We start from the raw sequence: 21,207 nt of genomic DNA, 5'->3' as shown, positions 1-21,207 counted from the left end.
TGTTTTTTTTTGTTTTTTTTTGCCAATGTTAATTAAAGTGGCGGCAGTGTGTTTTCCACACCACAATGAAGTATTGTGCTTTAAAATAGCAAATATGACTTACAAAGAAATTTGTAAGACATATTTGGCTGCTGTCTCTTCAAGGAGCTCATGCTTTTTCCAACACACCACCTTCTGGCTGTCCCAATGCTGTTCACAACCATTCTTTTGAGCATTGGACTGAAAAGTAGCTGGTATGATAACATCAGCAGATTCAGTTCCATCTGGCGTTTGCTGATGGCTGCCCTGCCAGTCTTCCTGACGACTGGAGACTGCAGCACCAACAAGGAGAACTTGAGACTGCAAGCGTTTAGGCACTCCTCGATGGCTTCCAGGGGAGAACGAAGGGTTTCATAAAGATTAAAGCAATACTCCAGTTGTGGTTTTTCATGAGAGAAAAGTCTATTTTTACATAATATCCCTTTTAAGATATTCAGATTTCCTCTAATTAGGCTGAAAAACAAGACATCTGTCAAATGGTGATTCTAGCTCTGTTTTTGAAAAGTGCTACGAACTGATTTCCAACTAAAACATGAAGAAATTGGTGTTAATGTGTGAATATTGGCAGGGTGTGGCATGATACAATCTGCCAGGGCTTGAAGCTGCTGTTGAAACCCACAAAATATGTCGCATATTCTGCGATGTGATTGGCTGATTTGATTTGAGACGCGTGACGTCGACGGGGAAGGGGGGCGTACCTACCAAACCGGTTAGCTGCTGCTGTCCGTTCAGCTCTGTGCAGACTGACATCCTCGTCATACAAAACCCCCTAAGTAAAATAAGACATGGTGAGTAAACATTTCCTTCTGGATTCGTGTTTTACGGCACACAAATTTATTGATTCGTGGTTAAAGGCTGTAAAATGTGGAGTCAATCTGAAGCAAGTTAGCTAACGGTAGCCTGCTCTGCTCCATGTTTTTAACGTCTGTCTTAAATCTGCATCCACCAGTCTGACTTCACAGAGGACCAGATCATCGGTGAGTTCATGTTTATGCATAGTTTGGTTATTAATGGTCACATTAAAATGTTGTACGATGTGGTGTGATGCAGCTCAGATTTGAAAAAACAAAACAAAGCTTTATAAATCTTGACCCTGTAGCTCCACACAAACTACAGGAGCCCTGAAGGTAAATAATGATGATCGGAGTGATTTTCTCGGCCTGGAAATGTGTTGTTTTTAAGTGTTGACACTGCCGCAGCACTTCTTCAGTCCGCTGAAGAACTGTGTGGGGTTTTTTGCGTGGGATTGCAAAAAGTATTCGTGTTGAGTGCATTGTGTGCCTTAGTAATAAATGTGCGAGCATCATTTGAAGACTTTCTGTTTGAAATAGTATTTAAATAACTTTCATGCAATGCTCACATTCTGCTATAATATACGTTCAAACTTAGAAACACAAATATTGGCAAAATATTCTTTCAGTATTCTGTGTTTGTCTATTTGCTAGAATAAATGTTTACATCCTTTATTCAGTCATAAGGCACATTTAGATTGTTGTAAAACAAAAACCCATGCAGCTTGGATTCTTTTTCAAAGTAAATTTGGTCTTGAGGTTAAGATGAAAACTATTTCTGGAGATGCAAACAGTAGGTATCTGTTTTTCCTTTTATACAGAAAACATAAAAACTAACAACTTTTCTAACTTCAGCATCAACCATCAGCATGGGTTTTCATTTTCTTCTCGCTAAGTAGTCGAGACAAAGGGCACTGAACAGGTCTCACAGTAAACCATGACTAGCTAAATGTCCTACAGATTCATAATTCAGTGTATCATACATGTCTAATCACCTAAATCTGACATGATTACAATATCAATTGTATGAAAAATTTAATTTTCATACAGCTTTTGTGAGTATTAATTGTAAATATAGCAAGTTTTGAAATGCCAGTAATAAATGTGGAGTTACAGAACTGCCATTAAATAGATACTTCTTTGTATAATAGATCAGCTCCAAGTCATAGCCAAGTCTGCAAATGCAAGGTGGCATTATTGGGAATACTGAAACATTTTCTACCATTGTTGCTTCTTCCAAATACTTAAAAAAGGACCCAGCAGGAAACTTACTTCAGTTCTTTTAGGGACATTTCATCTGCATAGTTGTGTGGAGCTTATTTGCTTTTTAGCTCAGATATAACCTATCTATACAGCTGGCTCTGCACTGCTCCTTCTATGGATATGCAGCACTAACTGGATGTCTGCACAACTTTAGGCAAATGAAGCTGAATAAATTTGTTCAATAACTTATCTATGGCCCTTGGACACATTTAAATGTTTTGGTCTCATTTCTTTGTGCCTGGATGGTTTGTCACTAACAGATACTGAGCTTAGCGTGTGCTGTTTAGCTGAACTGCACCGTTTTCTCTTTTAAGAGTTTAAAGAAGCCTTCCTGTTGTTTGACCGGACCGGTGACGGGAAAATAACCTACAATCAGTGTGGAGATGTGATGCGAGCCTTGGGACAGAACCCGGTCAACGCAGAGGTGCTAAAAATTCTTGGAAACCCCAAAATGGAAGGCAAGCATCTATTGTCACCAGTCACACAAACGGAGAATGTAAAAATCCAGATGGATAAATAACTGTCAGATGTTTGGCCCATTTGGATGCTTTTATTTTTAAATTTCACCAAATGACTTGTGAAAAATCTGCTTTGTGTCACATTGCTGGAGTATAAAAGTTTCCCTCCCGCTTTCTTTTTACCACCTCCAGAGATGAACAACAAGTTGCTGGATTTTGAGCAATTTCTTCCCATGTTCCACGCCATCGCAAAGAACAAGGACCAGGGCTCCTTTGAAGACATTGTCGAAGGCCTGCGTGTCTTTGACAAGGAGGGAAACGGCACAGTGATGGGAGCAGAGCTGCGCCACGTCCTCACCACTCTGGGTAAGACCTGCAGCAGAAAAGCTCGGCTTGATGTTTCTCTGTACAGTGCAGATGTTTGTGATTAGGCCAACACTTCCAGAGTTGCAAAAAATGGTCATTTTAAAAAAAAGAATCTCAATTTGAATTTTATTTTTGTGTTTCAGGTGAAAAGATGACAGAAGAAGAAGTGGAGACACTGTTAGCAGGGCATGAAGATGCCAATGGCTGCATTAATTATGAAGGTAAAATATGAAAATAGCTATAAATAAATAAGACATGCACTGAGTAAAAAATACAGACATAAATACACACATTTTTCATATTTTTTAGTATTTCCTGAAGCAAAAGTTATTATCCAATTGATGTCTGAGTATGAGCAAAATTTTAGCCTCCAGGTGAACATAATTTAAAGGCAGGCATGTTTTTATACATATATTTCTAATGTAATTATCCTTTCAGGGTTTTCTTTAGCTTTTTTTCAAACTATGCACAACAACAAAACTACATCCCTCAGTTTAGATCTTTAAAGAAGTAAATATATATATATATATATATATATGAGTCAACAATCTAAGCAAAGTAAAACATTTACAGATTTAGATTTTATGTTGCTTGATAAATTTCACATTTGTACCAAGTACACTTAAATTATTTTCTTGCTGATCCTGCACTGAAGGCAAGCATTTGACCAAACCCAGGCATGAGCTCAGTTGTGCCAAACATAATAGAAGAGTGAAATTAAAAAGTTGAAAATACAGAAAGTCACTTGCAGTACTTGCAGTAAACATTACTGCATTTGTTTACGTTTCTTTTCCCTCACTGGGTTTTGAAACAGTCATTGCATATTTTATTATTTTGTTTTATAACTCATTATTTTTCAGTGTGTTGGCTGAAGAAAGCTTCTTTCTGAAAGCTGTTCCTGTCATACCAACTTTCTTCCTGTCTCTTTGCAGAACTCGTCAAGGTGGTGATGAGTGGATAAGGACTTCAAACGCCTCCATCTTTAAATTTATTCCTGAATATTTTCTGTGCTGTTTTGTCTCGTCTTTCTGTTTCATCCACGTCATTCTACCTCCTACATTATTGTTTTGTTGCTGGTGAACCTTTTTTTATGTGCCTTTTCCTGTGTAATGTGAAAACCTCATATTCCTGACTCCTGTTGACGTTCACAGGCACAATCAGTGGTACAACTCCTCTTTTTGGTTTACCTTCATCATCTCTGTGCTGTTCTTTTCTTTTGGATGCATATGATAATGTGACCTGTTGCGTTAAACATGGAATAAAATGGTTTACAAAGTTTTAATCAGCCTCCAAGTTTTGCAAATCAAATTTAAAATAGATTAAAGTTGGGTAAAATGGATTCTATTGATGAAATGTTGGTATATGGATTTGTGATTTCTTTAAAATTGTCTGAGGAGGTTTTCAAAGAGGCTTTGACTCATCATATTTATACTGTAATAAAGCAATTATTAGTGTTTTGCCAAATACAGGCCTATTCTGTTCAGGCTGCTCAATTAAAGGATGAAACATGTAACTATATCAAAAACACATCGAGCTAAATAAAACTACTTGATCCGGATGGGAAGTTGCTGCTATAAAAATAACTCAGAAGCTTTTTAAGTTAGCATTAATTCATAATCTGAATTTATGCATATTATGTTATGATATTGATTAAATTACAATTCATGCATCTTGATTGGATTAGATAAATTCATTTGGTTGAACTGGATAAAACTGATTGGAGTCTACATTTAAATTGAGGTACTGATGTGGATGTTTTGTAAAGCATTTCTTGTGTGATGCAGTTAAATTAATCCAAAAATGCCAAGAAAAGATTGAGAACTTCTGCAAGTTTGGTTCATGTTAGCAAGGAAATTAAACCTTTAAACAGAGGATTGATGTGACGTGTTGAAGTAAAAAAAAGATAAAAGTACTTTTTTACTGTCATTTAGTGAACAGAAATTATTTTAGTGATCCTAAGTAAAAACCTAAAACGAGATGAGTTTTATCTAATCTTAAGACATGTAGTGAGGAACAAATGGTTTTGTACATTAATTGTGAATACCTGGTTTCTGTTGTGTGTATTTGAATATGAACAAGGCTCTATAAGTATGCTTAAGATTATTTTTGGAAACTGGCAAAAATGAACAAAATCATGTTTTAAATGCGACAAATGAGAATTTTCAACAAACACACAAAAAAAAAACCCCACTACACAATGAGTCCTCATCACATCTTTATTTTTTCCTCAAACATTTCGTAATTAAACCAGTTCTGATGTTTTTTTTTTTTAATAAACTGTCAGCACTAATGTGATGATTCACAGAAGAAAGAAAAAAATTATGTCTACTGTATAATACCGCACTTGCTGCTACCTTGAGCGAAGTGAAAAACATACAGAAACTGAGCTGACACTTATTTCATATCACAAAATTCACACAATGTAGTAATAACACAGATAAAAGATGTCCATTTATGCTCACGGCGGAGGTGAGGACTGCAATACTGGCTAGATTAACTGCAAACGTTCACCATCTGACTGGATTATATATCATGACACTGATGTGACGTGTTGAGAGTGTAGAGCAAAAAAATGTTTTTCTTTTTTTTTTTACTTTTCCAAACTTAGTGATCACACGACTGATGGCACTTAATGAAAAAAAAAATTAAAAAAAACAACTAAAAGGTAATGTTGTTTACAAGTCTTAATGGCGTGGGCACACATGATCACAGTCACGTCTCTGACAGATCCAGAAAAAACAGTCCAGATCGCACACAAAGATGGCAAAGGTAGATACAGGCTACAAAGATAATAATATACAGTTACAATGTTGACATATCAAAGGAAAAATATGGAAAAATTACATGTAAAAAATATAAAAATTGACAGAATATAAAGTGAAAACAATGTTACGGATTTCAAGAATTCTCTGCTAGAGAATTTTAAGGTGTTCCCTTGTTTTTGACAGCATTGGAGTTTCTTCCAATTTTTTGTATGAAAAAACAAAAGTAAAAAAAAAAGAAAATCCCATATGCATTCCAAGCAACCATCATGAAAGAAAATATTTTGGTATACATAACACAGCATCTAATACTGTTTTGCATGTAATTGCTGTAAGTGAACATAAGTACATTTTTGACTGGATGCTTAGAGTTCATCCACACTGAAAGGTTTTACTCTAAGTCCTGCTGGCATGATGGGAGTTTAAATGAGAAGAAAGTTTAAGAAAAGTCTTTTCAGGACTTCAGGCTGTACTTTAAGTTTCCACAGCATTATAACTGGATACAAAATAGATGTTTGTAACAGATAATCCAGTTTACAGTACGTTTTCCTTAACAGCTTAGATCAGCTAATTTAGCGATTTAAATCTCTTCCTTCATTACAGACTTTTAGTCACGTAACCTTCAGGTTCAACCCTGTAGACACGACTTATCCATGCAACGTAAACACAAGTGGATCTAAAGAACCATGGGTAAGTTTGAAACTTCCTGTTGGTTGAAGTATTTAAGACCACAAAAACAAAGTTATAAGTGCTAGAGTTCAATGCGACGGATGCTTCAAGTCTTGCAGCGAGACTTTCAAGGAGAAAAGTGCTTTTCCTTTACATACATGTATGTTTTAAAACGTACCTAAAGAACAAGGAGGCAGGGCCACTGGATGAACTATGAGACCTCATGAGCTATCGCAAACTGTTGCAGCACATTAAATGAAACAAAGTCAAAAACAACAGGAAGCTTTTGTTCTTCTATCCTCTGACATGTTGGCAAAACTGAGTGAAATGTTTACCGTGAACTCAACTCACTGCTGTTTGGTCAGCAACAAAAGATTAAAATCAGTTTTCCCTTGAGAGTCAGTTGTACTTTAAAATGACTTACTTTCAAACAAAGAGGTGGATTCATTTACACTTTGATCTTCACGTCGATTGCCTTGTAGAAAAACAAAAGCTAAACATGTAAAATGTCTTCTCGTCCATCTGTTGGTGACTTCTTCATTTCAGATGATATAGGCAGGAGTCAAAATGGTCAGTCATTTGGATTCGCAGGCAATTTCTGGATGTTTTTCTCACTGTGGTGCAGGAACAGGAGCTGACGGGTGGAGTGACTCACCTTGGTGAGGAGCGCTGGGCTCTGTGGGAGGAACAGGAGGGGAAAAATGTAACAGCTGGGCCTTCAGGTGGAAAGCATTATGTCACTTAAAAGTTGGACCCATTCTGTTTTTACAAAGGTTATTGAAACCTTAATGTTTGTATTTATTGAGATGGGCATCATTCAATCAGGGGAATGTTGACTCGTAGTTTATTCAACTAAGCATTCTGGTGGGCGGAGCAAATTAAAACCAGCTTCTTGGCCTAAAATTATCCAGCTCATTCAAGGTCAACAGCAAAGATGAAGGTTGATTTAATTCAAGAGATTCTTCTGATGCAAGGGTCTGCAACTTGTGGCTCTTTGGATCTTCCACTATGGTTTTTAACAACTTTGGCTAAGAATTACAATAAAGCAGTTAATGTTCTTACATGTAGATATAATAAAATATATATATATGTTTTTTTATCTTTTTCCCCCAAATATTGCACAATATTTACACTTAATTTCCACAGACAGTAAAAGCACTCATAATTATTTTAAATCTTAAAGTAATAATCCAAGTTTTATTACAGCTGAACGAAATGACTGAAAAACTTATCATAATATAAGAATTTCATATAAGTAGATATTGATAATTATGATCAATTATTTGTTTTAAATATGGAAAATGCTGTCAAACTAGTGATGTGATCTTTCCTATTTTATCCAGTTTTCACACCGCTCCACTGTTTTTATGTTTAAGCAGTTATGAGGCACAGTGGCAAAACCTTAAACTGCTGCTGCGCAAGGTTGTTGCTAGGTAACCAAAGAGTGAGAGAGTTAGCTGATGGCATCCAGCTAACAAATGCCAGAATACTACAGCAAAAACTCCATATGCTGTTGTGAATTCCTGCTATGACTCTATTAATAAATGTGATAAATGAGCTCCACCTTTTAACTCACCGTGGTGTACGGGTGTAGTGCTGGAGCTGGAGTGAGGGGCCGGGGGCTGGCCTGGGGGGCAGGGAGATGGCGTGTGAGTGCCCACTGCAGGTTGGGACTCGGGGGGCGGGGCAGAAGAAGCTGGTGGGGCAGGACTGGGGGCCGCCTGTGGAGCTGGTGTGCTGGGAGCTGGCTGACTGGCACTGGGGCCTTGAGGCGGTGCAGCCGAGGCCGCCTGGTTGGAGTGAGGGCCTCCGGCCTGGCTGTGCTGCTGGTGCTGGATCTGCTGGAAGTGCTGCTGGCGGGCCCTCATCTCAGCGTACTTCAGCTGCTCCATGTGGAAGGACTGGCGGTCAGCCAGCAGCTGCTGCCGCTGGTACTCCAGCTGAAAACACAAACTTATCTTAGGACTTGATGATCAATTCAGATTTTTTTGTGAAATCAGATTTTTTTTTTATACATTGTCATTTATATTTTCAAATATAATCAACTTATGTAGGATCCCCTGTGTGATTTGCAAACAACCTGAAAGAATCGAAAGAAAAATATAGTGACGTCTGTCGAGTATCATTATCAGCTTACAGGTCAAATTTGAAAAGATCGGATGCGTATCATATTTGGAACCACATATTTAAGTTGTTTAGGTTACATTTATAAAAATTTGATCTGTCATGAAAAAATAAAATACAGGTAACATACAGGTAACTTCTTCATCTGGGTCTCCACCAGCATAAGGGCAAAAAAATTGTATTTGAATCACTTCAGGTTGCAGTGTGAACTGGGGGCCGCCTAGTTCACATTGGCGGCCCCCAGTGAATAATCTAATATTCACCAAATATTAGATTATTTGGTGAAACAATATTCAGATTATAAATAAAACTGTGTGCTGTTTAACAGGACTACATATCCCAGGTTCCCGCACTCACAGCCTCCCGCTCTCTGTCCATGATAGTTTCCAGTTCTTCAAAGTGTCGCAGTTTAATCTCAAGCTTCTTCATCTGGGTCTCCACCAGCAGAGCCACCAAAGACTTGATCTTCCTCTCTTCCACTGCCGCTAAATGCTGTGAACACAGAGAGGGGAATCTGCCTTTATAGGAGGTAAAGAATAAGAATGCATGCCTTGAAGAGGCAGGAGTGATAAATGAAGCTTCACCTTGGCTTTGACAGCAGCAGCCGCTAACGCAGAGGCAGCAGCTGTTGCCAGGTTTCCCTCTCCCACATCGCGCTCAACTTTAGCCTTCCTCTCTCCTTCCATCTCTCCTTCTCTTTGTCCCTCCTCTGTTCCCTCCTTAGCATCCTTCTCCTTCTCACCGTCACCTGAGAGAAGAAAAGAGAAGCATAATGTCTGAGCTTCAATCAGGCTTTTATGGATCTGACATCTCAGAGATAAAACCTCACATACCCATCTCAGGCTCTGTTTTATCCGCCTCTCTCTCGCCTTCACCTTCTCTTCCTCTTTCTTCTTCTTTCTTCCCATTCTCCACCTGCTTCTCTTCCTCCTCCATCGCTCCATCTTTACTCTCCTACATAAAAGAAAGTTGTAGGTGGAGCTGTTTTTTTAAAAATAATCAATTATTCTAGATTATTCTGATTAATCAAATGAATTAATGTAACCACTTAAGCCCTTTAGAAACAATATTAGAAATATATTAACAGATGTAAATAAAAGGCAATTCAACTCATTTATTAAATACAAAAAATTACATTTTATTGACTAAAATGCGACAATAAAGCTTTAGTGAACTCTTGATCATTTGGATCTGCAGCTGAAACACACGTCTAACATCACCATGTGATGAGCTCAGCGCTTTCTTCTTGTAAATGGATTAATGGTGGTATAATCAAATAAGAAAAAATGCTTAACAGGAGATTTTAGTTTATTTTTTTTTCAAAATCTGAACCAAGTCAAGCTAAAACAATGCTACTTGAGAAATTCTGGGGAAAACGTATTTACAGACAAAGCAGTGTTTCCTTTATTTTAAATGCAAGGCAGTTCTGACCGTGTTGCTCGACTGAAAATTTATTTTTATTTTTTTTATTTTGTAGGCTCCGGTTCACAATTAATCATTGATTCATTATGATTAATTGTTTCAAACTTCCAGTTAAGTTAGCTGCACTGCAGTTCACTAGAAGATGATTAAAATAACACAATTTGATTTTATTTGCAATCTTTTAAATGAGCAACCACAATACCTTATTATCTCTTTTCTCCTCACTCAACTGACTGTCATTCTTGCTTTCATCGCTGCTTTCATCTGGAGAGAAGTAAGAATTGTTCATTCATCGTTGCAATCGTTACAGCTCTTTTTGTTCCAGCTGCTAGTGTGTTTTTCCTACCGGGCCTGTCTCCCTCCTCCAGGCCAGTGCCTGCGATGCCACTTCCCTCCAGGCCATACAGGGGATCCTGTCGGCCGCTCACTCTCGCCGCTTCCTCCACCCGCCGTACGTGAGCCTCAACAAGCGCTGCAGGAACCTCCTCTTTCATTCGGGAAAACTCCTCTAATAAGGAGAGGCACATTGTTCTTGTCAAGACTTCAAGTTGTTTACTTTAAATAAAACAATGAAACAACAAAATATTGTGCTCAGCTCATAACCTGATATCTGTATCATGAAACTTTCAAAAGAAACCGCTTCTCACCGAGAGCGGATTTGGCTGCAGCTGAGGCCACACGTGGGTCAACTACAGAAGCCAGGAAGGCCACGGTGCTCATGACGGGGTTTCCTGCTTGGCTGAAGGGAACAGGCTGGTAGGCCAGGGGGCCCAGAGTAGATGAGCTGTCCTCCAAGTATGGGTCTTCGATTGGTAACCGCAGAAAGTGCAGGATGCACTCATCTTGTGTACGACTGCCCACATGTTCAGACACCTTGTTCCAGTCATCCTTATACATCTCCAGCCCCTGAGAGGAGAGGGATAGGCATTCAGCCATTGCCGTCTCCACAGAGGAATTGTGACCGATAGTGTCAGCAAAATGTAAATACCTCAAGTAGTAGTAGTGTTTCCTGCTCTGTCCACTCCCTCATAGAGCTCGCTCCACTCTTACTCTGCACTCAAAAATATCACAACAAATTTATTTGAGTGCCAGACCTACAATAAGGTTTACAATAAGAGTTATGCATGAGTTGTGAAGCTAAAACTGAACGACTTGAGGAGTTTTGAGTAGAACATATTAACATATTTTATCTTAAATGTAAATGTTACTTCAAAAATTGCCAGTTTTGAGTCTATATACTCCAGTCAATGATTGTTTAAATAATCAGTTCATCCCTTGTTATAAGAAACAACTCTTGTGTTCACCTTAGCAGATCCAGTCTTCTTGCTGTACATGTCGGTCCGCAGCCCAAAGTTTTGCAGATCTGTGGGCTTCTCCTTCACCTTGTCTGGGAATGATATCATCGGCTGGGTGGCAGGGGTCTGAGAAAGAGCCAGAATATAAAATAATATCCACCAATTTCTATTTGCATGTTCACATGTGAGTATTTAGAAACCTGGGATGTTTTGGGCTGCAGGGGGACCAGACTCGAAGGAGTGTCCGCCAGGACGTGGAAGTGAGAGGTCGGCGGGGGTCCCATGGGCGTGGGCCGACTCTCTGAGTCCACCTGATAGTTGATCAGTCCCCACTGCTCTAGAAAAGCATGAACTCTGCAGAACAGGAGACACATGTGAGTATTTAGAAACCTGGGATGGCGTTTCCTCCACTGCTGGAAAGTTAGACTAAAGGCTGAAGGATGTACAAAGATCAACCTCCACTCTACCTCATGATGGCACACACATCTCCTGCCAGGTTTCTGCGGCAGGCAGTGGAGGTCAGGTACTCCTGAGGATTCAGTCGATAGGTGTCAATCATGAAGTTCCTGTATGCCAGATAACTAAAGGGATAAAAGGAGACAACTGAGATATGCTTCTGCATTAAAACAATGACAGTAGTTTCCAAATGCCTGATTAATCACTTGTGCACCAATCGAATGCTTACATCTCGGGGGTTTTAGATTTGTTCTTCCCATTGAAAAACTCGGGCAGGGCTCGCCGCTCAATGGCATGAACACTGGAAGAGAAATCAGAACAGAGTCGATGTGATGTTCCCAGCCATAATCAGACGTGATTTCTACTTTTAATTTTTGCTGAATCAGTAGAAACAGTAAACAAACATTAATTCAATATATGAGAACATAAACAAATCAACGATTTTCTGAAAATTTTGTACAAAACCCGATGAAGATCCTACAAACAGCAGCTTTCAGTCAACAACAATATTTTCTGCATCCAAGAAAAATACGGCACTGAATAGCAACATTTAATCAACTTCTATTATTTTTTAGCTGATTCTCTTCATTAATCATCAATGAAAAAGGCAATATAACTATTTTAAAAGTTTGCAAAGGCATAAATGTGTCATTGAAACATTCTAATAAATCCACTGGGAATGAATTAAGGAAAGAATGTTTTATTTCTCAATCTTTGTATGACTGCAATGCTATAAAATATCCAAAAATAATGCATCAAATCACTGTAATTCCTTAAACTCATCATGTTTTAAAGACAGTGAAAGCACTGCGTTAATGCTGTTACCTGTTGTAGTCGAACCAGGCGGCGTAGCTGGGGATGATGATGTGGTGAGTTTGCTCCGTCACGTTGTCCTCATGAAGGTCTGAACTCTTCACTGGTTCACCCTTCACACTGGGACTGCCCTCTTCCTCTTCCTGTTAAAAACACACATTTCATTAAAAAGTCATATGAACAAATCAAGAAGCAAAAATTAAGAACTGAACAATAATTTAAAAAAAAACAAAATTACCATTTTTCAGTTTAGTTAGAATTAAATTAATGCACCTCAACACATTTCAGCCTATTTTCTTTTAAAGTAAACCTTTTGGATACCTTTCCCGTTGTCTCCATTGACTCATCTTCTTGTTCATCTGTTGAAATCACATGTAAAAAGTTGAACAGGCAATATTTTAATAAATACCTTCAGAAGCACATTACAAAGCTCTGCAAATACCTTCATAGTAATATTTTAAAAGTCATATTTTCTCTGACACATATTTTTTAAAGCTGCAGTAAGGAACTTCCAGAAAAATGTATTTTCTACATGTTTTTTAAAACTGTCGATAAGACCTGACAGTATAATATGAGACAGATAAAAAAAAATCCGATTGGTTGTTTCTGGCTGGGAGAGTTGCGTTTCTGCAGAAAGAAGCCATAGAAAGTTGATTTTTTTTTTTCACAGGCTGTGTGTCTCATATTGTACTGTCAAAACATAGTGACAGTTTTAACAAATATTTTTCTGTAAAATGTTACCTTCTGCAGATTTACAGATGAATAGTGTTCATATGTTTTTTCATCCATACCCATGTCAGTGCCTCCCTTAACTGGGGTCGATTCAGAGTCCTTCTTGGTGTTATCTACAGGCAGACAACAAGAAATCAGTCCGCTGAAAAGTTTCATAGTATAAAAAATCATACATAGTAGTTTTTTTTTTAACAATCTATTTAAATATATTCAAACTTGAATGAATATATATATATCAGTATACTTGTCTTTGCTGTGGTTCCCTCTTCAGATGCAGGAACAGGTGAGGCTTCATCCAGATCCTTGGACAGCTCCTCCTGCTCCTCCTCCCTCTGACCTCGTTTAGACTTGGTGTACGGGGTCGTCGGCCTGGCAACACACACAAAAACACCTGTTCACCACCCAGTGTATCCCCACAGTGCGTGTAAATGACTGGAAGGTTTTTTTTTAGTGATACATGTTAACTTTCTGAGCCATTTTCTGAAAGCTTTACAGATTCTTATTTATAAATTTGGCTCAGAAGATGTGAGTAGCGGCAGAGCTCAAAAAATTACTCTTAGGTATAAATTTGGAAAAATAAAATAAAATTGAATTGGAGAGGCAGATAGAAGGATGAATGTGACTTGAAGATTTGTTTGTCAAACGAATCAAACAAATCTGAGTTCTTACCCTTTTTTTGTATTTTTTTTCTTGCTCTCTTGAGGCGGAGGGGTCGGTGAAGGTGATGGCGATCGCTTTCTTTTCTTGGCACTGCCGGGTTTCTTGTCCCTTCGCTCATCTGGTGTCGTCACCTCATCTGTCAGAGTCTTGGCAGAGATCCTCTTCCTCTTTGGACAGCCCTCTCCCACCTCATAGTCTTCCTCATTCATCCACTCATTATACTGATCGAGGTCTAAAATCCACTTTGCATGAACCTGTCAATAGCAATTAAATAACATTTTTTGTAAGCAGATATCAAGCAAGAGGGAAATACTTTTGTTTACTGCTTCAGGCTCTAAGCTCTAACACATTTAACTTTTTTAATATTTTGTGCAGCCAGAAGCAGAAATTTACTTTACTGAAATATCATCTGAGTGAGCAACATTAAGTAGTGTATAACTATCAAGCAGAAGGAATAGAATAGATGGTTTTAATTAATTTATCTCTTCATACAAATAAACGTTTTAAGAGCATGGCTTGCATTTTTTATTCACACCCCTTTACTGCAAAACCCTTAAATAAAATACTGCCTTCAAAATTCACCTGTTCAGCTAATAACAGAGTTAGTTTATAAAATAATATATGAAGTTTCACAGCACTGATTATTCATATGAAAAGGGAAGATTTTTGGCACCAATTCAAACCAAAAACTGTTATCCATGATCTTGAACAAACCATGTCTCTGAACGAGAGACATGATGGTGGCAGCATCATGCTGCAGAAATGTTTTTTTTTTTATTATTTTTTTAGCAGGGACAAATGAGCTGGTCAGAATTTGACAAAGCTAAATACAGTGTAATCCAGGAAGAAAACCTATAAGAGGCTGCAAAAAGCCTGAAAGTTGACCAGAGGTTCCTCTGCCAGCAACCAGAACCACAACAAAACAGTTCAGTTTAAAGCAGTTCAAATGTTAGAACAGCACTGTAATGTCCAGATCTGTAGTAAGATTTTAGAATTAAAATTCAGACATTCTTTCCTCACTGAACTGAGGCAAATCTGCAGACAACGGGTCTCCAGATGTGCAGAGCTGGAAATGAAACTTCAGAGACCTGCAGCTGAAACAGGTTGCAGCTGGGTGGTTGTAAAAAGTGCTGACGCAAGATGGTAGAATAAAAATAATGTCTTCTGAGTTTAATGTGTAAAAAATGTAAAAGCCATGGATCGTGTTCCTGCCACATAATTGCATGCTACTTCATGTGGCTCTCTTACGCAAAATCCCAGTGAAATACAATAACGTTAGGGACTGTTAGCGTGACAAAACGTGAAACCCTCTAAGCAGTATAAATACTTTACAAAAGTTTTCATTTCTAATTAAAGATGAAGAACATTTTTAAAAGTTTGTTAGGTGAACAGCAACAAATCAGGACAAAGCAATGACCTTTCTGGGCTTTTCTGGGCTGGGAGGATCCTCCACCGCAGCCTCGATCTCACTGGCTGGGATCCAGGTGTCATAGCTGAATGATGACAGGAACAAAAAGTTGGACCAAGGGAACAAATAACATGTTCAGGCCTGTGAGAGACTATCGTCACAGCAACAATGTGTCAGCTTGATGTTTAGGAGCAAACACAGGAAATGGGTTTGGAACTTAAAATGCTTAAAGACATTTTGTTGTTACAAAAATTACAGAAACTTTGTTGCTCTAATTTCTAGTGACCGTCAATATTTTAAAAGCAAGAGTCTATTCACTTGTTTATAATCAATAAGCTCCACAGTTTTGCTAAAAATAAATCATAATTGCTTATAATCAACAGAAAAATACAAATGAGGTTAATTTTTTTTTAACATTATGATTCAGATAAATCCAGGACAAACCTGTCTGGAAAATATCCCCAGTGGAGCAGAACCTGCTTGTCTCTCTTCATCACAGGACGCACCCACTCCTCTGCACAGAGAGGATCATTTCACATCATAACAGATCCTGCTCACGTCAAAGAAGATTTAACAAATACACTGCACCTATCAAGACCCCACCTTCCTCCAGACTGGAAGGAATAGGCACCACAATATGGGAGCTGGAGGTTTTGTCCTCAGTCACGGAGCCCTGAAAAGACGACACAAAGAGGAGCCGACGCTAATTCAGAGAGGACAGCGCAAAAACAAGCTGGGCTAACATGAAAAACCACGACAAATAAACACAAATAAAAAATGGTAAATTGAAATTTGTTTAGCAACAAAAAGCCACCTGGTGTCTTTTGATTATGTCTTTCAGTTTTCCGAGCAGCTTTGGTTCTATGTCAGAGCTCAGGTAGATGACGGGCCGAGTCAGGCAGTTGTTCTGCAGCAAATAATGATATGAAACTTAAAATCACAAACATTTACATATAAAGGATGTAGGAATTAGTGGTTCCTACTTGTATTAGTAATGTTTCCTCTGAGTGATCTTGAGTGTTAGAATAATAAAGCAGAATTGCTGTGATTTGTTTAATTATTTCCACCGCTAAAACAGAGCCATCCTCAGTGTATCAAATGTGATAAATGTAGAGACATTTAACTTTTCTAAATTATGTTTTTTATACTTATTTATATCAGAAAAGATTAGTGAAACAAATGTACCTGCACTAAGGACTTCTCAATGGTCATAAACATCTCCACATTTCGGTCCATCCTTGATGGATTCTGGAAGTCAAACCTGCGCCTACCAGGAAATTAGACTGGAGTTACACACGAAACAGCAAGAAAGCCAAAATCCAACTCAGCTTCGAAACTTCAAAATAAATAAATAAACAATAATAGTAATAATAATAATAAAGTCAGCCGGAATGAAAGTCTTACCATCCTTGGTCACTCTTGAACTTGTAGGCAGCAGCCAGAATGTGGCAAAGAGCCCCACCTGACTTGAAGTCTAGGAAACATTTCATCTGAACGCAGAAAGTTCAAAGGTTTGAGTACAAATCAATGCCATGAAGAGTGTTTGCCCGGAGATCTCCGGGGAGAGAAAATAACCCACCGGCAGCTTTGTGAGGGGAGGATTGCTGACATGTCTGCCGAAAACCTCCTCCTGGAACTGCAGCAGCTGGACCACCAGGCTGGACAGAGATTTGTTAGTGGGGGGCTCGGCCTGGATGTACTGAAGAGAAAAAGAGAAGAAACATCTTCATAGTGTGCAACTACTTAAAAAACTGTCATGATTAGTGTTTTGTTCTTAAAACAACTTAATATTTTAGGACAGCCATTGTTTGTGTGCAAATCTATGATCAAGTTATGATTGTGCAACTGCTTCTGATGCGTCATTAATAATCTATTTATCTATAATGATCTATTTGTTAGGGATATAAGCAGAGCAAAATGTTGACTGTTTGGTCCCACAAAACCATGTTTAATTTATCTGATACAGTTTTTCAATTAACCAAAAGTTTATTTATTTTTTCAACAATGTATAGTACATACTGATAGGTATTAACTAATTTTACACATGTGCACCTTCCATTTCAGCCTGTGCTAAGTCTGATCTTCAAATAATTGAAAAAAAAAAAATCCAGAGCATTTCATGCTTTTACTTTTGTTAGTATATTGTTTTTATAAAAAGTTTTACTTATATTTTATAATTTTTTACTTACAGTAGAAACAAACAGCACTTTGAATGTGGAGTTAATATTTTCATTGCACTTGCAGCAAGCAAGGATTATTTTGTTGAATAACAGCAAATGTTTTCAATATCTATTCTAGTATTAAAATTAATATTCATATTCTGGATAAAAGATTCCAATATGGAAATAATTGCATTTTAGCTTAATTTAATCCCCTACCTGTGTGTCACAGGGGCCTATAGTATAATGTAATATAAACATTAAAATGCAAATAGGGAGGTATATTTATGCTTTTTATTGATATGCAAAGCAAGTTTAACAAAGAAAGACACTAAAATGATAAAGAATGTTTAAAGTTCTTTCTTTATCTTTTGATTGCAAAATATGTTTCTTTTATCTGTTCTAGCAAAACAGTAATGTACTTTATATAACAATTTTGTGATTTTCTATATTGCAAAACATGAAAAGAACAATAAGATTGTTGTTCTTTAATTAAAAATAAAAATAAAATAAATAATTTTCCTAGGGTAAGCCAAGCTCATTTTCTCATGTACTTTCAGTGGCTCTACACATATTCTATTTAAGTGGATCTCATGGTTGTAAATGTTTTTTCACTTATATTTTTGTTTTCTGCTACAGCTTTGCTTGTTTTTGTTTACACTGAATTATAGAAATCAGCCCCGAGAGTCCAGGTTTTAAAATGCTGTAACAATCCTAATCTTAGGATGAAGTAATTTGAAAAGCACTTAATCCTTTTTTCAAATAAAACTGTTTGAGTTGAGATACAGAACCAACGTGTCTGGATGATCCAGTTGAGACAATCTGTCTAGTTTTACAGTGTAGAAGTTCCAGCACTTTTGCAGTGAAAAAGCTCATATCCCGGGATGTGATTGGATATCTGGTGAGAGCAAAAATAAATAAATAAACAGAATAAGATCAAATAAATCACCGCTTTAATATTATTTCGGTTCCGTTTCGTCCAAAGCAGAAAGCTGCTCTCTGCATTCAGACCGGGTTCAGGACTTCAGCCACAGAGGCGCAGAGCCAACATCTGGATCCGAGCTGCTTTAACCGTTAGCCGACTAGCTGGCTAGCTTAACCGTCTGCCTGGCTAAAGATACCTTTATCTTTGTAAACTCTACCCTCTCGGGCCAGATTTTGTGATGGCTTTCATTCGCTTAACTACCCAAACGTAAGCAGACGCCGCTGTTTGCGGTTGCATCCGCTGCATCTGTTGGCTCAGCATCCTTTTGTGAATCAAACAGCTGGATGCTCATCCGCAGCAGCAGCAGCAGCACCCTCCCTCCTCTCTTTGTCATTGCCTCTGCTCTACGTTTCAGGGTGACAGAAAAAAGAAAGCCCCGTGTGCATGCTTATAAAACGTGCTCTCAGTACCTTTTTATAATTCTTTCCCAGCCAGACGCGGACATTATCAAACTGGGAAACGGTGTCAGACGCTTCAAAATATTTTACATTCGGGCCGCCGTCTTTCTTCCGCACCGCCATCTTTGCCTGCAGACAACCAGTCGACGTTGCCTGCCACCCAGCGGACAGAACCGGCTACTGCATCTGGTGGATGTCACAGAGGCTGTGATGACAGTGAGGGATCGGCAGGGGGCAGCGTTGTGCAGATAATATTTTTAATTGCGCGTCTTGGGGGCAAATTACAATTTTCTAGAACACGGTTAGTATGTTGATGATATTCGGGCCTTTTACTAAATAAATAAGAAAGGTTAAAGCTAATTGGATGTCTAGAATTGAAACAAGCAGCAGTATTTGCGTACATTTTTAACATTGCAACTGCATCAGTTAGCTTGCTAAATAAAATTATGGGAATTGACATTTTAATTTGTCATAACACTTTAAAAGAGACAAGTTGTGCAGAATAAAATGTCATACTGGAAACTAAGTACAGTAGCTTAAACAACTATATAAACATATGTTTTATTAGACTAGTGGAAACTCCAACTAACTTTTTTGAATAAATCTTCACATAATTACTTGAGCCATTGCTGCAGTTAGGCTGAATGTAGGAAGGATTAGAGGAATTTGTGAAATTCCTCTAGAATAGATTCATATAATTATCTATAAAATGACATTTCAAGAGTTTTTTGTTTTCCTCTGGGGAATATTTTGGTATTTGGATTTTTTCTTCAGGAGTCATCAAGAAATAATAATAAAAGAAAAAAAAGAATGAGTTTGTTCCGATGGTTTCTTCTATTTTCCCAACAAAAATTAAGCAAGCTGTCTCACTACAGCCCGGTAATAAAGACTGTGGAAGTGAACAATAAGAAGAAAAAAAGAAAATTAATTATTCTGATATGAAGGTAATAAGTTTATTATACAGTATTTAAAATATTTAAGATAATACTTTCTATCTTTACCCATTGAGGATTTTTTTGAGTGAGAGTGAGATGGAGAAATAGTTTTTAAAAAAATTCAATAGTTCTTAATAGTTGTATATATATATATATATATATATATATATATATATATATATATATATATATATATATATATATATATATATATATATATATATATATATATATATATATATATATATATATATATATATATATATATAGAAATACATTACTATTAATAATGATAACAATAAGAACAACAGTAATAATAATAATAATAATATAATAATAATAATAATAATAATAATAATAATAATAATAATAATAATAATAATAATAATAATAATAATGACCAACACATTAAAAAATGTTCTTTAAAGATTTATTAAATAAGACTCACCTCAAGATGAAAAAAAACAAAAACAAAAAAACATGGGAAGAGCAGTAAAGGTTTCCTGGTATTCACATGAGACTAATACATTAAAAGTTCCTATTCACATGGCTAAACCTTTCTAAGCATAAGAAGTTAAAATTATAAATCAAAAAACTACAGAAAGACTAGAACCCAATACTTGTCTGACATGTGAGACTATTTTCATGTCTCTGACCTTTTCAGTGGTTCTCATTTAGTCAGAAATTAAAATTAACCCTCATTAACAGACAATAGTTGTATGCGTGTGTGCGTGTGTGTGAGAGTCTTATATGACCCAGACTAATTTGTGAAAATCCAGAGACAACACTGAGAGAAGAGAATTGCTCCTTGAACTAGTATTCCTCAGACTCGTGGTGTGTTTGTATTTGCTCTTGAACGTGTGTGAGCATATCTGTGTAAGTGTGTGTGTGCGCGTGTGTGTGTTAGTGCTGTCCAGCCGTCGTCTGTGCCGAAGGAGAGAGAGAGAGAGAGAGAGAGAGGAGCCTATTGATTATTTTAATCCTCCTATTTGTGAGTCTGTGATCCTCTCGGCTCAGCCTTCCACAGGAGGATTGCTAATGGGCCTGAACGCTTCCCTCCTCAGCCCACTCTCCCTGTCCAATTAACTGAATGTAGGAATGTGCAAGGGAGGGAGCGCTGGGACTCAGAGGAACAGGGTGAGGGGGTTAGGAGGAAGTGGGGGTGAGGCTCAGTCCAGCGTTTCTCAAACCAGTCATCTACACCACATTCTGCAAGAAACCCCTCGCCCAGAATAGTATTATCTCTCACCTTTAATTAAAGATCCATCTCCTTGTTTTTATTCTGGGGAGCTGAGAACTCCCTTTTTTATGTTCCAGTGTTTCATTTCCACAGGCCGGTCATGCAGGCCAACGGCAGAGGCAGGAGAAATAAAGAAAACACACATTTTAATGGGAGAGAGTCACCTTCTCACCGGTTGTTGTAGTTGTAGTTCTGACATTTAATATTTGTCTCAGAAATGTGTTCAGCTCTC

The 21,207-nt window shown here is 37.6% G+C and overlaps 2 protein-coding genes across 2 annotated transcripts; one reads left to right on the top strand and one right to left on the bottom strand.

Annotated features, from left to right (window-relative positions):
• Positions 1–713: 713 nt before the first annotated feature.
• On the top strand, positions 714–4,199 carry myl6 (myosin, light chain 6, alkali, smooth muscle and non-muscle). The gene is made up of 6 exons (XM_055026889.1): positions 714–827; positions 989–1,016; positions 2,408–2,551; positions 2,744–2,917; positions 3,061–3,138; positions 3,850–4,199. The coding sequence occupies exons 1-6, from the start codon at positions 825–827 to the stop codon at positions 3,876–3,878; spliced, it is 456 nt and encodes a 151-aa protein (XP_054882864.1). The 5' UTR covers positions 714–824; the 3' UTR covers positions 3,879–4,199.
• Positions 4,200–5,115: 916 nt separating this feature from the next.
• smarcc2 (SWI/SNF related, matrix associated, actin dependent regulator of chromatin, subfamily c, member 2) lies at positions 5,116–18,929 on the bottom strand. The gene is given in 26 exon segments (XM_055026748.1): positions 5,116–7,024; positions 7,925–8,288; positions 8,830–8,964; positions 9,057–9,220; positions 9,306–9,426; positions 10,097–10,158; positions 10,241–10,402; positions 10,542–10,800; positions 10,883–10,945; positions 11,199–11,371; positions 11,374–11,543; positions 11,657–11,770; positions 11,875–11,946; positions 12,471–12,601; positions 12,780–12,817; positions 13,250–13,303; positions 13,435–13,559; positions 13,860–14,104; positions 15,268–15,343; positions 15,703–15,772; positions 15,862–15,931; positions 16,073–16,165; positions 16,444–16,525; positions 16,663–16,748; positions 16,838–16,957; positions 18,813–18,929. Coding segments are annotated over 26 exon segments (3,225 nt in total). The 5' UTR covers positions 18,924–18,929; the 3' UTR covers positions 5,116–6,959.
• Positions 18,930–21,207: the final 2,278 nt, after the last annotated feature.

Source organism: Poeciliopsis prolifica, unplaced genomic scaffold (assembly GCF_027474105.1).
Source record: "Poeciliopsis prolifica strain line A6 unplaced genomic scaffold, Auburn_PproV2 SCAFFOLD003, whole genome shotgun sequence".
NCBI classification, from domain to species: domain Eukaryota; kingdom Metazoa; phylum Chordata; class Actinopteri; order Cyprinodontiformes; family Poeciliidae; genus Poeciliopsis; species Poeciliopsis prolifica.
This window is presented reverse-complemented; position numbering and strand designations above follow the sequence as displayed.

What these genes read in the sequence shown, in the direction of transcription:
- myl6 (XM_055026889.1), top strand. An exon ending in TGGAAACCCCAAAATGGAAG is followed by an intron (nt 2,552 to 2,743) that starts GCAAGCATCTAT and finishes TACCACCTCCAG; the next exon opens with AGATGAACAACAAGTTGCTG. An exon ending in TGGCTGCATTAATTATGAAG is followed by an intron (nt 3,139 to 3,849) that starts GTAAAATATGAA and finishes GTCTCTTTGCAG; the next exon opens with AACTCGTCAAGGTGGTGATG.